At 32.7% G+C, this 13260-nt stretch overlaps 1 protein-coding gene across 1 annotated transcript in view; it reads right to left on the reverse strand.

The window, feature by feature from the left end:
• Positions 1-12588: 12588 nt before the first annotated feature.
• LOC149552673 (DNA-directed RNA polymerase II subunit RPB1-like) overlaps positions 12589-13260 on the reverse strand; it is a 75552-nt gene continuing 74880 nt past the window's right edge. Inside the window, exons 13-14 of the mRNA XM_089788236.1 lie at positions 13157-13210; positions 12589-13010 (exon numbers count right to left, since the gene is read on the reverse strand). Of these exons, the coding sequence (XP_089644362.1) occupies positions 12908-13010; positions 13157-13210 (157 nt within the window). The 3' untranslated portion in view covers positions 12589-12907. The remainder of the gene's footprint in view (positions 13011-13156; positions 13211-13260) is intronic.

Here is a 13260-nt window from a genome sequence, read left to right on the forward strand (position 1 = left end):
AAGCAGCTAATGAAAATGGCTAACACTGAAGCCAACCTGTACATCGGGCCATATGTATGGATGAGCTCATCCCAAGTAATGGCTCGCCCTATCGCTAACTCCCACTGGAATATGGCCCTCAGTGCCTCTGTGCCTGCTCGGGGCACTATGTCGTATACCACTCTTGGTCCATGAAGGGATCCACAGTATCCGATAAATATCCTCAGGGGTGATCGTTATCTCTCCCTGTGGTAGGTGGAAAGTGTTCGTCTTCAAATGGAAACACTCCACCAAAGCAGTCAGCAAGCTGTGATTCACCAGCACTGCTGGGATCCGGCATAAAGAATATAAACCCAATCTATCTATGTGGGCCATCTCTACATCGTCGAGGCTCTGTAATAGAGCTCCGCATGGCAGATAGTGGGACCTAAATGCGACATCATCAAAGACATCCTACACACATGAACAACACACAAAGGGTTAGTACTCACTCAGCAATTCAAAATGATGACAAAATGAACGCAAATTCAAGGCTAACACATCAAAAGTGCAAGTTTAAATTCACATGCACTGCCATATTTCCGTGCGAGAATGCATTTCTTCGCACAAGATTTTGCATCTTCGTGCGAGAAATGAAAAGACCACGAATGAAGTTTGCCCATAATCTTGCACATCTCGTGCGAGAGGTGGGTATCTCTCATGTGAGATTTCCCACCAGTGCACGCAAAGAAACATCGAGATGGTGGATCTTCGTGCGAGAAAAGACTGGCTTTGCGTGAGGAAGGACAATCCCGCATGAGAACAGATTAACCAAACCTAAAACATGCTAAAAACATGCTAAAAATACCTCAAAATGCGTGAAAAATTAAATGCAAAGCAAGATTATCGACCACTCACTAGATGTGCGTAGTCCGCTAGCTGGCTGTGTCGTCAAGAGCACTCAAAATGATGAAATCGCACAAAAACTGCCATCTTCCTCTCAAAGCTCTCCTATTCACTAAAGACAAAAAGCACAAATGATTTAAAATGACCCCTTGGGCCCTTATATAGGTTTTGACCTGATTTTTCAAAGTGCTCTGATATGCGCAAAAGTCACCCCCTAGCTAATTTGACTACTCTGAATCCATTTTCAGGGCCGAATTCGAAATCTGGCACACTTAAGCAGCTCAAAAATGCATTTTAAAATTTTGGGACCAACGCGATCGAACGCTTGTGCAGTCCAATTTTTTTTGACATTTTGTGATTCTTGAAATCTTTTCAACTCAAAATTTATCATGTTTTCAAAATTTATTTCAAAAAAGTCAACTCAAGTCAACTTTGATCAATTCTGGTCAACTTTTGGTCAAACTTGGTATTCTAGACCTTGAAATCACGCTAAATTGACTCTAAATTTTCTTCTAATCATTTTGATCTCTTCTACATTTTGCTAAATCTCATATTTCTTCTATATCTCTCAACATATTACTTTACATCATATTTCCGGTGTGTCATCTTTCGATTTCACTCCCGAGGGGGCAGGAATGATTACATCATTGAACTGGAATTCCAAATCAATCTAAATCTTTATTGCTTAGGAACATCTTGTTCCCATCTTATGTCCTCATCACTTGGGGCATCTCATCACTCGGGGCATGTTATTCCCCTCTTTCTAGCATCTTTGCCATCTATTACATCTTATAAAGAGTTTAATGGACAAGTATCAAAACAATCTAAACCCTGACTCCTGAGGATCAAGCCTTGTTCTAGGGATGATTCTATGACTAATAATTGGATTTTGTTTTCTTATCAATTTAGGTATCTAGGTGTTCTATCTAGATCCCTTAAGATTAAGCTCCATTCTGGAGATAATCTTAAAAAGCTTATGTATCAATTCAAGTATCTAGATGTTCTATCTGGATCCTTAAGGGTTAAACTTTGTTCTAAAGAAAACCTTTAAAATGCTATCAATCTTGGGTATCTAGATGTTCTATTTGGATCCTTAAAGGTTAAACTTTGTTCTAGAGAAAAATTGTAAAATGCTTATCAATTCAGGTATCTAGGTGCTCTACTTGGATTCTTTAGGATTAAGCTCCATTCTAGAGATGGTCCTTAAAAGCTTTTCAATTGGTCTATGTGACATCAACTTCAAAACCAATCTTATTTCCTGATCTGTGCATCACACTTTTTTATTTTCTTTGAATCAAACGTGTTGCTCGCACATTCATTCAAAGAGGGGCAAAATGTAATACTCCAAAATTGGCTCATTTTCATGATTACCAATTTTGGTCTATTTTGATCAATTCTAAAGTCCTATTTCACTAGGCAATTCTTACTCTAATATTCGCTGCTTGACTTAATTGTCAAATGCAAAAAATCCTAATCTGCATTAATCATGCTATTTATTTAATTCCTAAAATATTGACTTGCATTAGTCACATTAAACCTATTGATTAAGATTTAATTTAATTTAAAGTATTTGTGCTTTAATTAAATTAAATTATCTCCTAAGGCTAATGTACTAAGGAATTAAAAATATTTTATTTAATAACTATGCTTATTTTAATTAATTGAATGTAATTATTCAATTAAATAGAAAAGGCATTTATGGGGTCATATCTCATTTGAATATCTTTCCCAAATTCTATTTCTGAGTTCAAAATGGAAATTCTCAGTTAACTACTTCTCGAATTAGAAGTGACTTAATTCACTTACTCTCACACTAAAGTGAACTTGAGTTAACTGTTTCTTGCACTCGGGATCTGAGTCAATTAACTGCATCTATATTGGGAATCTTCCACTTTGACTGAATCTTGGCTTCAGTCCTGACCGTCAATATGAGTTGATCTCAACCGTTGATGGATTTCAAAAATTCTATTTAAGAGACTCCTAATTCCTCATTATAGAGGTTGGATTTTTATGCTCTTGAATTGATGTCGAATTGAGTACTCACTTTCTAGGCTTTTACATTGCTATCACTGTAGATTGTCATTTAGATTAAAGAATGCATACATCTAGTTTAGTTTAGTTTACTTTATTGTTCAATAGAATAGATTGCATTTCATATAGATTACTTGCACACTCATCTTTTGCATAAATCCTTCATTCTAGAAAGGTCTGGTTGCCTGCATCTCGTTCTGAGAGCTCATAAGCAAAATCCTTCTAGATAGAAGGCAATGGGTCACATTGTCGGGTGTCTTGGATAAACAACTTCATGTTTATCCCAAGATGACTCCACAAGTAATGACCATGTTGAAGTGTGTGTGAGGTTCAGAGGCCCACAAATTCACACATACAGTCTCCACTTATATTGTGCTTCTTCTCTAGACATCTAGCAGCAATATGACCAACCTCTTTACAATTAAAGCACATGATAGGTAACTTACCTTTGAATTTTCCTTTGCCTCTGTGAAGTCTCCTTGCCAGCAACGCTTCAAGTTGTTCTACATCCTCCTCATCTATATCACTATCATTAGAAACATATTTGACATTTTTCTTCTTCTCTTTAGGTTCTTTTAATAACAATTTTGATTTGAAAGTGGATTCAACATTCTCAGATTTGAAATTATCAAAATTAGAGAGTTCAAAGGTAGTGATTCTACCTATCAATCCTTCAAGGGTCATGTCATTACCAGGTGGGCACCTTAGTTCTTGTATAGCAGAGACTCTAATAGCATAGATGGGCAGTAGGGTTCTCGGTACTTTGTTGATCACAGTCTCATCTTCAATCTTACTAGTTGCTCGAGTTGCAAGGTTCTCCTTGTTAAGCTTAGGTACCTCTCTATTAGACATTTTGATCTTTTTCTTCTAGTACCTTCAAACTAGTCCTCTCAAGCATTATGGCTCTGATACCAATTGTTGAAATTCTTTAGAATAATTGAGAAGGGGGTGAATCAGTTATCCAAGATCCATATGTAAAAATAAAACTTTTTAATGCTTAGTAGACCCATATCCATAAAACCTCAATATGCATGCATCCATTAGATCATACAATACTTAAACTTTATAGGTTATTGTACTAGTTCAAAACAACTTTGCAAAAATGTAAACATGAAACAACATAAGAACATTCACATAATTTGACACAAGGATTTTATATGGAAACCCAATTTGGAAAAAACCACTAGTAACATGCTACTAATTCTCACTCTTCTAAAGTGATACCCTATGAAAGGCCAACCCTGTTAAAGGTTACAATACACATTGTTAAATGTGACTCGGTTAAAGGATTTCAATCACCCTATTAGGAGTGAGCCTTGTTAGAGGACTTTAGACCATTCCACTAGAATGTCACCTAGTTAAAGGATTTACAAATGACTGTTAGGTCAACCTTAATCCAAAGGATTTACCCTAAATTGATACAATGATTAGAAAGTAATAGTAAGGCTTGATCTAATAACAAATTAAAACTCACTTTCAAATTATAGATCTTTGTTTCATTCCTTCATTTTTCTTGGCATTCATACTCTTCAGCTTTGATAGCTTGTTTACCCTTTAAGCATTCATACTCTTAAGCCTTCTTTCTTTGCATGCCAACTGCAGTCACCTCTGTTCAGCCACTGAATGAAGCAATACCCTAGACTCCTTTTCTTCCTTGGGTTCTCGCACATGAAAACCTTTGCTTCTAACAATCTATCTCTATAAATAGAGAATCTAGATCTTATGTCGCTTAACCACAATTGTCCATTTTACGGTTAGGTAGGATACAATGAATCTACCCACTTCTCCATTTGGTTCCTAAACTTCTTCTACAATCTTCCTTATATTTTCCTCAAAATGGTTTACCTTGAATTCTTTACCACCAACTCATCATAGTTATCTTTCACACACTTTACACAATTCAAGAAAACAAAATAGTCAGCTTAGATTTGTCAAATCTTCAATTTAACATTGTTTGTTGTCACTCGGCATCTATAGTGTTATGTCACTCGGCCAACACTAGTTCACTCAGCAAAAACTAAAGTTTATTGATGCTCAACACCGACTAAACTTCACTTGTCATATACTAACAATCACTCAGCTTGCACTATTTTTCATCTTTGCTTGGCAGCTCTTGTTTTTCACTCAACTTCCACTAATTTCTACTCGGCTTGCACAAACTACTCGGCAAGGCTTGGAAAACACTTTTCTTACTTGATCTTCTTCCAATCTTAACTTGAGTAATCTTTCCTTTCGAACTTTAAGTAGATAAACAATACACTATAGTATCAATGTCTTACTTGGTCTTACTGTTGCTTTTACATACCAAATAACTTAGCCTTTCTCTAGGTGCTATTGTTATCTCCTCTTTTCAAATCCTCTCCATTAATCAACTAAATGATATCTTTCAAACCAAAAAGCAATTGTCTTGCCAGCAGGTAGAAGTTTTGACATCATTAACAAAATAATGATTGTTCCATTATAGGTTCTTCTCTTCAAAACAATCTTATATCAACACGATTTGGAGATGCTCATACACATGACTTTGAGAATTGGCATACCAATACCACTTATAGAAAACCTTTTGCAAATCATCCAATTTTTGGTAATAATGAAAACAATACTCCTCCAAGAACTCATAGATCACATATTGAGGGGCATGTGTAGCCACCTAGATTCTCATAACATTCTCACCATGGAAGTGAGGTAGCCATTGAGGTCAATAGTGAAGGCCTCGTAAAATTCCTAGAAGATGAATATCTCCAAAAACTTATGCACAAGGCTTTAGAGAAAAATGGAGATCAATACTTCACATGTATGATGAGTAGAGGTTGGAGGATACCACATGATGTTGATGTTCAACGCATTATACAAAAGAAAGAGCCAACTAAAAGTGAGCTTATTAAGAAAGAGGTTCAAGAATTGTAGAACTAACTTGCACTTATGCAAATGGAAAAGGAGAGGCTTACAACCTTATTCATTGAAGCTATATGTTCTCTTCCTTTCAATAAGAGTCTTTACATGACGCCATTTCATATGGATATAGAGGTTCGTAAGTATGAAAAATATGATGGAAATGGTGATCCACGTGATCATGTGAGGCACTTCTATGCTCATAGCATGGATTTCATGCATGAGGACACATATTTTATGAGGTTTTCCCCTAGGAGTTTGAAGGGACAAGCCATGGAATGGTTGATTGGCTAAAGGAATGGTATAAGTCTATGGGTTTTTATGGTTTTTATGAGATATTTCATGTTTAAGTTGAAATAATTTATACCATAATGTTTTGTATAAACCTATAACTGCCTTTTTTTTCTATGATTTTCATGACACTATATGATTTCTTGGATATACTACTATGTTTAGAACTTATATAGAAGAATGGGATTATATATGTATGATTTATAGATGTGCATACCTTTTTCCTTTCTTATTTATTATGGGTAGGTTCCCGCAACTATGCATTGTGAGAAAGGATCGATATACACATTAAATGTCTATCATGAATTAATGGAGTAAATTTGTGATGTGAATTATTGCATGTGTACTAATTTGTTGCAGGAATAAGTCAAAGCGAGGATTGCATGTGAAGGCATTAATAGTACAGTTATGTGGTTACCTGATATTTATGAGTTGTTGAAGATTAGGTCAGCCTAACTTCCAACTTCTACGCAAATCCAGAAGCCATTATGTCATGTGTTTAAGACTCATTCCATTGCAATGTGTACCATGATGTAATAATTTATTGCATTACTAAGTTCTCATTGTTAAAGCTAGATCTTAGAAAGTTGGTTATTGTAATTGCTTTAAATAAGTTGTTGAATAAGACCTTGAATATAGTTCAGTGGAGTTTGTAATTGCAATAGCATTTTCTTTCAAATATAAGCTATCATTTCTAGTTTGTATTATTCTATGAGTTGATATCAATATAAGTTGTTACTATTGTGCTTTAGTATTTGAGGTTTATATCTATAGTTTTTCACTTATCCAAGGAAGCCCACTTGGTGAGTGAACCTAGTTGGTAGAATTAGTTTTTCTTGTGACATGATTAAGTAAGATCTATGTTGTTCTTACAGTCATTGGTAATAGAGCTAATAGTTGTTCCTGCAACAAAGGTAAACAATGTAGAGTCATGTTTGTATTTCATTTTTGTCATTTAACTAAAAGTTTCTTACATTCGCATGTAGATTAAGTGTTTCTATTCTTAATTCCATAGGATATAAAATGACAGTCAAAGAGGTTTAAAGCATATACTTTGCAAACATCATTTCAAGTTTATGTCCTTAGTCAATTAAGTAAATGGGTTTAATGGATAGTTTTGGACACTATATCAGATGTGCAATCCATATGCACAAACCTTAGTTTCTAGTTCAATCATTTTACAAAGCATTTTTGGCACCATTGTCGGGGATGATGTCAATTTAAACATTTTCTAAGGGTCATTTTTAGGAGTTTGTATGAATAATTAGTTGTTCAAGTTTTATTACAAGTTCAACTTAGTATTACTTTATCTGCATGCATAGGCGAAGAGACTATCTCAAGAGATTTCTTCCTCAAAACAATCCATTCCAAATAGAAGAAATTGTATATCCTTAGCAAGAAGACCAACACCCTGAAGAACAACCCCTTGAAGAAAATCTAACTGCTGCAAAAGAGCCACCATTTGAAAATCCTTTTGTAGTCTATCATGTAAACCTCCCTTCACCGTCCTCTAATGAATCATTAGGTTTGAATAATATTTCTTATGCCCCTATATATTAGGATAATCCTTTAGTCATTGTCATTTATCAGCAAGAACATCCACCAACACCACCTAGAATGGCTCAAACTACATTTCCATTTCCCATACCTAACCTCTAGGATAACAATAATATTTAAAACATCCCTACTTTTGCACATCCCAAGTTCTATTGCTTAATTACTAAAGACTCAAAAACCTTTCTCTTTGAATTCGGCATTCTCTATAGAGGGTATGACTATACAACTAATGCTCATCAATTGAAATTGTTTCCCTCTACCCTGAAAAAGGTAGCCCTAAGATGGTTCATGGGTTTAGGAGCTAGTGTTGAAGTGGACTGGGATGGAATGAAGAACTTGTTTCTTATTAAATATAAAGATTATTGTAGAGGGAGTATGGGAGGAGAAGATATCTTCAAGATGCAATAGAAAGAAGATGAAACTCTTGAAGATTATGTTTCAAGATTCCTTTTAATTTGCAAAGGAATATTGAACATCAGTTAAATGGGTCATCTCAAAAGCACCTTTTCTTAAGGGGTATAGAGGAGACTTGTGTACAATCCCTAAACCTCATGGCTGAGGAGATATCACACAAAGTACATGGGAGGATATTAAGAGATACTGCAAAAATTATTCAAGGGCCAATGTAAAAAAAAGGAAGAGGAATTCGTTCTAATTCCTTGAAGACTGGTGGAGCTGGTGTACTAAAATGGATCTTTCAAATTTGTTATCTGATTTCAAGAACGACATTACCAATAATGTTGCAACCTAGTTGGATACAATGTAAGAAAAAAGGAAACATGAAGAAGTTAATGCTATGTTAGTTGAGTTCTCCTACAACTGTCAAGAGAAGAAAAGGAATTGCAAGTGTAAGATGGTTGCTAATCTAGAGACTCAATCATAACAGATGCCAATGGAATTCAAAGAAATTGATGAAAATGGAGAGATATCGTACGTCGCTCAAAAGAGACCATGGGCTCAGAGACAAGGTATGCCTCAAGACCCTTTCCAAAATTTTGAGAATTTTAATTATCAATGACAAAATCCTAATTTTCAAACCTAAACCATTGGGATCCTTCTTGGCCTCCTTAGTCTCAACCTATGTGGAATATCCAATCCTAGAAATATCCTCCACTTAACCGATGGAAACAACCAAAATGGAAAGCCCCTCCACAACAACCACCTTGGCAACAACCTAATCCAAATTGGCAGTAGCAATCCAATCAGTGGAAAGCCCCATAGAATAATTGGCAATAGTCATCTCAATGGTAGCCTAATCAACAATATAATGCCTTGAAAAAACCTTTGTAGCAAGCTTTAATGCCACCACCTCCTGCAGTCAATAATCATACACCCAAACAAACTCAATTACCTACGTAGCCAACACCAAATCTGAGTAGTGTGACTTCTCAAAAGCAAGTATATTCTTCCAATCATACTCAGCAACAAACCTATTCAATCAATGATATACACCTTAAGTTTGGAACCACTCTTCCAAATCCTAAAGGACCAGTAATAACAGAGGTTACTTCTAAGGAAGTCTTGAATGAGGAATCCCTTCCTATTCCATCACAACCTCATTTGGCTAAGTCACTACCATTTCCACAATGACTTACTCAAACATCAAGTCCTCTTGAAAATCCTACTGTAGGAGAATTGCTCACCCAATTGAAGAAAATGATAGTCAAAATACCATTGCTAGATACCCTCAAGGAAATCCCAGTATATACCAAAGCTATTAAAGAAGTCTATATAAAATAACCTGGTAGAAAGTGACAGGATCCCCAATTTGTCCATCTCGTGGGATAGTTATTTGACCTTATGCTGAACATTCAATACTCGTGAAATATTATGATCTAGAGAGTCCAATTGTCATAGTCCATATCAATGGAGTACAAGTGCAAAATGCTTTGATATACTTAGTTGCATCTATTAATGTTGTGACTAGGGAGGTACTTCTTCACCTTAATATCATTGGTATTCAGGAAACCCCTATCATACTTCAACTTGATGATAGTTCCACAATTAAGCATGATGGCATGATAGAAGATGTCATAGTTACTTTAGATTCTTGGGAGTATTTGATGGATTTTGTCATTTTATCACCTAAAAGGATTGCCTTGGTTAGCTACAACAGATGCTTGTATTGCTTGTCGATTGGGAAAAATGACCATATCCAATGGATCCACTATTAAGATGTTGGCTTTATACTATTAATTTTTAGTGTGAGCAAATATGGCATGAACATGCATTCTAAATATATATGGATATTCTATTGAATTTGGTAGGCTTTCTATTGAAATTTGGTAGGCTTTAGTAGAACAGCATAACTATTGGATTCCTTTTTGGTGCAAGTTTATAAAGATAATAGAGATTATTATATCTTTATGTAAATAAACTTTATAATATCAAAATAATGTTAAGAAATGGTTTATTGCTTAACATTTATAAGATATTTTGTGATGATGACAATTTAATATCTATAGTTGTTTAATCATTAATATTTATAGATGTTTAATCATTAAATATTAAATTTTTCTATGGTCTATCAAGGCCTAGTTAAAGTGTGTATTATGGACTTACTAGTTTTGTACTAATAATATTATTATAATAAATATATATTATCATACTTATAATATGAAATAGTTTAAACTAGCAGTCGCATGCTTTTGTACATGTAACAAGTGCGCCAATAGGAGATGAGATTTAAGAGAAAAATGTAGAATGAACATTAAATAATGTAAATATAATTTTATTTTTTAAATGAAAATACAAAAATGAAAAAAAAAATCAAGATTAAAACATAGATATAAAATTTACAATATTTAAGAAATTTGAATATTGCGTAAGAAACGTGTTCAATAATTTCAATATTTTACAATTAGATTCAATTTATCAAATATGAAAAATAGTGACATCTCTAACAAATATTCTATTGACTAAATAAATTATAAAAACTAAAAAAATAATATCTAAAGAAAACACTAAACTAATAAAAAATAATTTAAGTAATTTAAAAACTAAAACCTAAATCAATTTTAAAAATCAAAAGTTCTAATATGGAGATCACAAGTAATTATTTTTTAAATAAATAAGAAAAGAAAAACAATAGTTAAAAGTGGATAATTAAATTATAATCTTATGTGAACAAATTAAACTATTAATTATTTTTAATTTAAATAAAATAATATTTACTTAAATCTTTTAAATAGATTAATAAAATGTATCAAATATGAAAAAAAAACCATTTAAAAAAAAACCCATCAAAAACTCTATTATGAAAAATTAACAAGAGAAAAAAAATGTCTAATAAATATTCTATTCACTAAATAAATTATAGAGAATAAAAAATAATATTTAAAGAAAAAATTAAACTAATATAAAAAAAAAAAATTTAAAACTAAAATCTAAATCAATTTTAAAAATCAAAAGTTAACTGAATAGATCACAACATGAGCTAATGTAAAGATCACAACTAATAAATAGAAAAAGAAAAACAATAGTCAAAATTGGAGATAACAGCTAATAAATATCAAAACAAGAGTTAAAAGTGAAGGGAGATAAAAACTAACTGGCAAATAATTAACAGAAAGGATTTTCAATTTTCCGGCCAAACTCTTGCAAATTTTACGTCAAAATTTTAATTTCTGGGACAAAAATAGCCTATCGCTAAATTAATATAATGATTAGTAATAAAATAATTTTTTTTTTACATAAATAAATGTTTATAATATTAAGAAAGAAATTTAGTGAATAATATTATTAGATGTTTTGTTATTATGGTAATCTTATTTTTAATGATTATTGTGATAATGAACATTTTATATTTATAGATGTATAATCACTAAATACCAATGATTATAATTCATTATTAAATATTAATAAATTGATTATTATTATTTATAGATATTTTATGAGGTCATAAAAGATATTATCAAAATATATTTTTATTAAAATAATATTAAATAAATTGATTAGACCTTATTGTAATTTTATAATAAGTTCGTGATTTATTTTTATATTTTTATTATGAAAAAAAATTAATATTAGAAAATTTAGCTATGGTAATTTCTATGAAATATTTTTTGATTTTTTAAAGAGATTTATGAGGATCATTTGATAAGGATAATTATATCTATTTAATTCAAGTTAATAAATTAATTATTATTTTTAGAGATTTTAATTGATGAATATTAGAATTATTTGTGAATAATTGAATTTTTTTAATAATTTATCTTTTCAGAGATTTCTATAAATTGTGGAAAGCTAAGTTTTTTTTTTCTTGCAGGTTTTAGGAAAATAATAATATTAGAAATGAATAGTCTACTCTTATTAAGTACACAGGTACCTCTATCTATTTGTAAGTATGCATTCATAAGTCACCTAAAAATTGTGAATGAGTGGAAATTGTTTGGTAATATTTAGACCTTAAAGAATCCTTCACCTATGTGAGCATAAGCTAGAACCAATGAGTGCTAAGTGTTTCATTTATTCCCATGAGAAATGGATTCACATGAATCACAACTCATGAAACATGGGTCAATGAGTTTGACTCAAAAACTACATAGTTAAATCCTGATGACAATATCATAATTTGACTTACTGTAGAAAATATCTCCACACTTACCAATTTAACTATTGTTTTCTTTAGGTTGAATGTAGTTATAAAAATCTTCAGAAATTGAGGTTGATCGTTTGTACAACTTCTGTAAACAACCTAAGAGTGCTCCCAAAAATCACCAAATATCATAGCAAAAATTATAAAGAAATACTGTCCTTACGGAAAATGTCTGTAAATTGCAAAACTATCCACGATATGCAAGAAAATATCCCCATACTATCAAATGCTCCAGCAAATCTCATTGCAACACAAATCTATCCATATGAACATCGCGTCACCTTACTCAGGTGGAATACATGCTAACCGAAAATCGATGCAATAGCAGATGAGAAAAGATTTGAGTCAGCAGAAAATTGATAAACCGGCTACTTCATTCTAAATCATACAACGAATGCTTAGTTTTTTCCAGAAACTCTTGCACATGCATTCATTATAAACCATTACTGATTGGCTGGAAAAAGAAACCAATCAAAATCCACTGCCAGAAATGTTGTGAATATGAAATCTAATGATACATTTGTTACTGAGTACAGCATTGCTGCCAGAAATGTTGTGAATTCCAAATCTAATGATACATTTCTTAGTAAGTGAGAGAAGCGCCATGTTCGACATCTCTTTGCTAGATCATACAAAACAAAACAAAAATCTGTTGGCCCAACCTCTTTATGCAAGTCACCGAGTACTCCCCTCATCTTTGTTGCTGAACGGTGGTGTATACTGACTTGTGGAAGACGGAGAATAGCCAGGAGCAGTTGGAGAATAACCAGCACTGGGACTGTTAAGAGTGTAATACAATTATTCATAAGTCAATAACTAATTGAGATTTCATTAATTGTCAATTTTAAATCAAGACATGGGTTTTATCACACAGCATAGCATACAAGCTGATTATTTTGTTCCAGATTCTTTGAAAAAAATTACCTGTATTGTGGTGAACTGGGACTGAATCCAGGACTTGCAGGTGAATATGGAGGACTGCAATATAAGTAGCATCAGAAATGGTAACAAACAAGTAGAAATTTAAC

This window comes from Cupressus sempervirens, chromosome 6 (assembly GCF_028749045.1).
Source record: "Cupressus sempervirens isolate cs-2001-9-10 chromosome 6, ASM2874904v1, whole genome shotgun sequence".
NCBI classification, from domain to species: domain Eukaryota; kingdom Viridiplantae; phylum Streptophyta; class Pinopsida; order Cupressales; family Cupressaceae; genus Cupressus; species Cupressus sempervirens.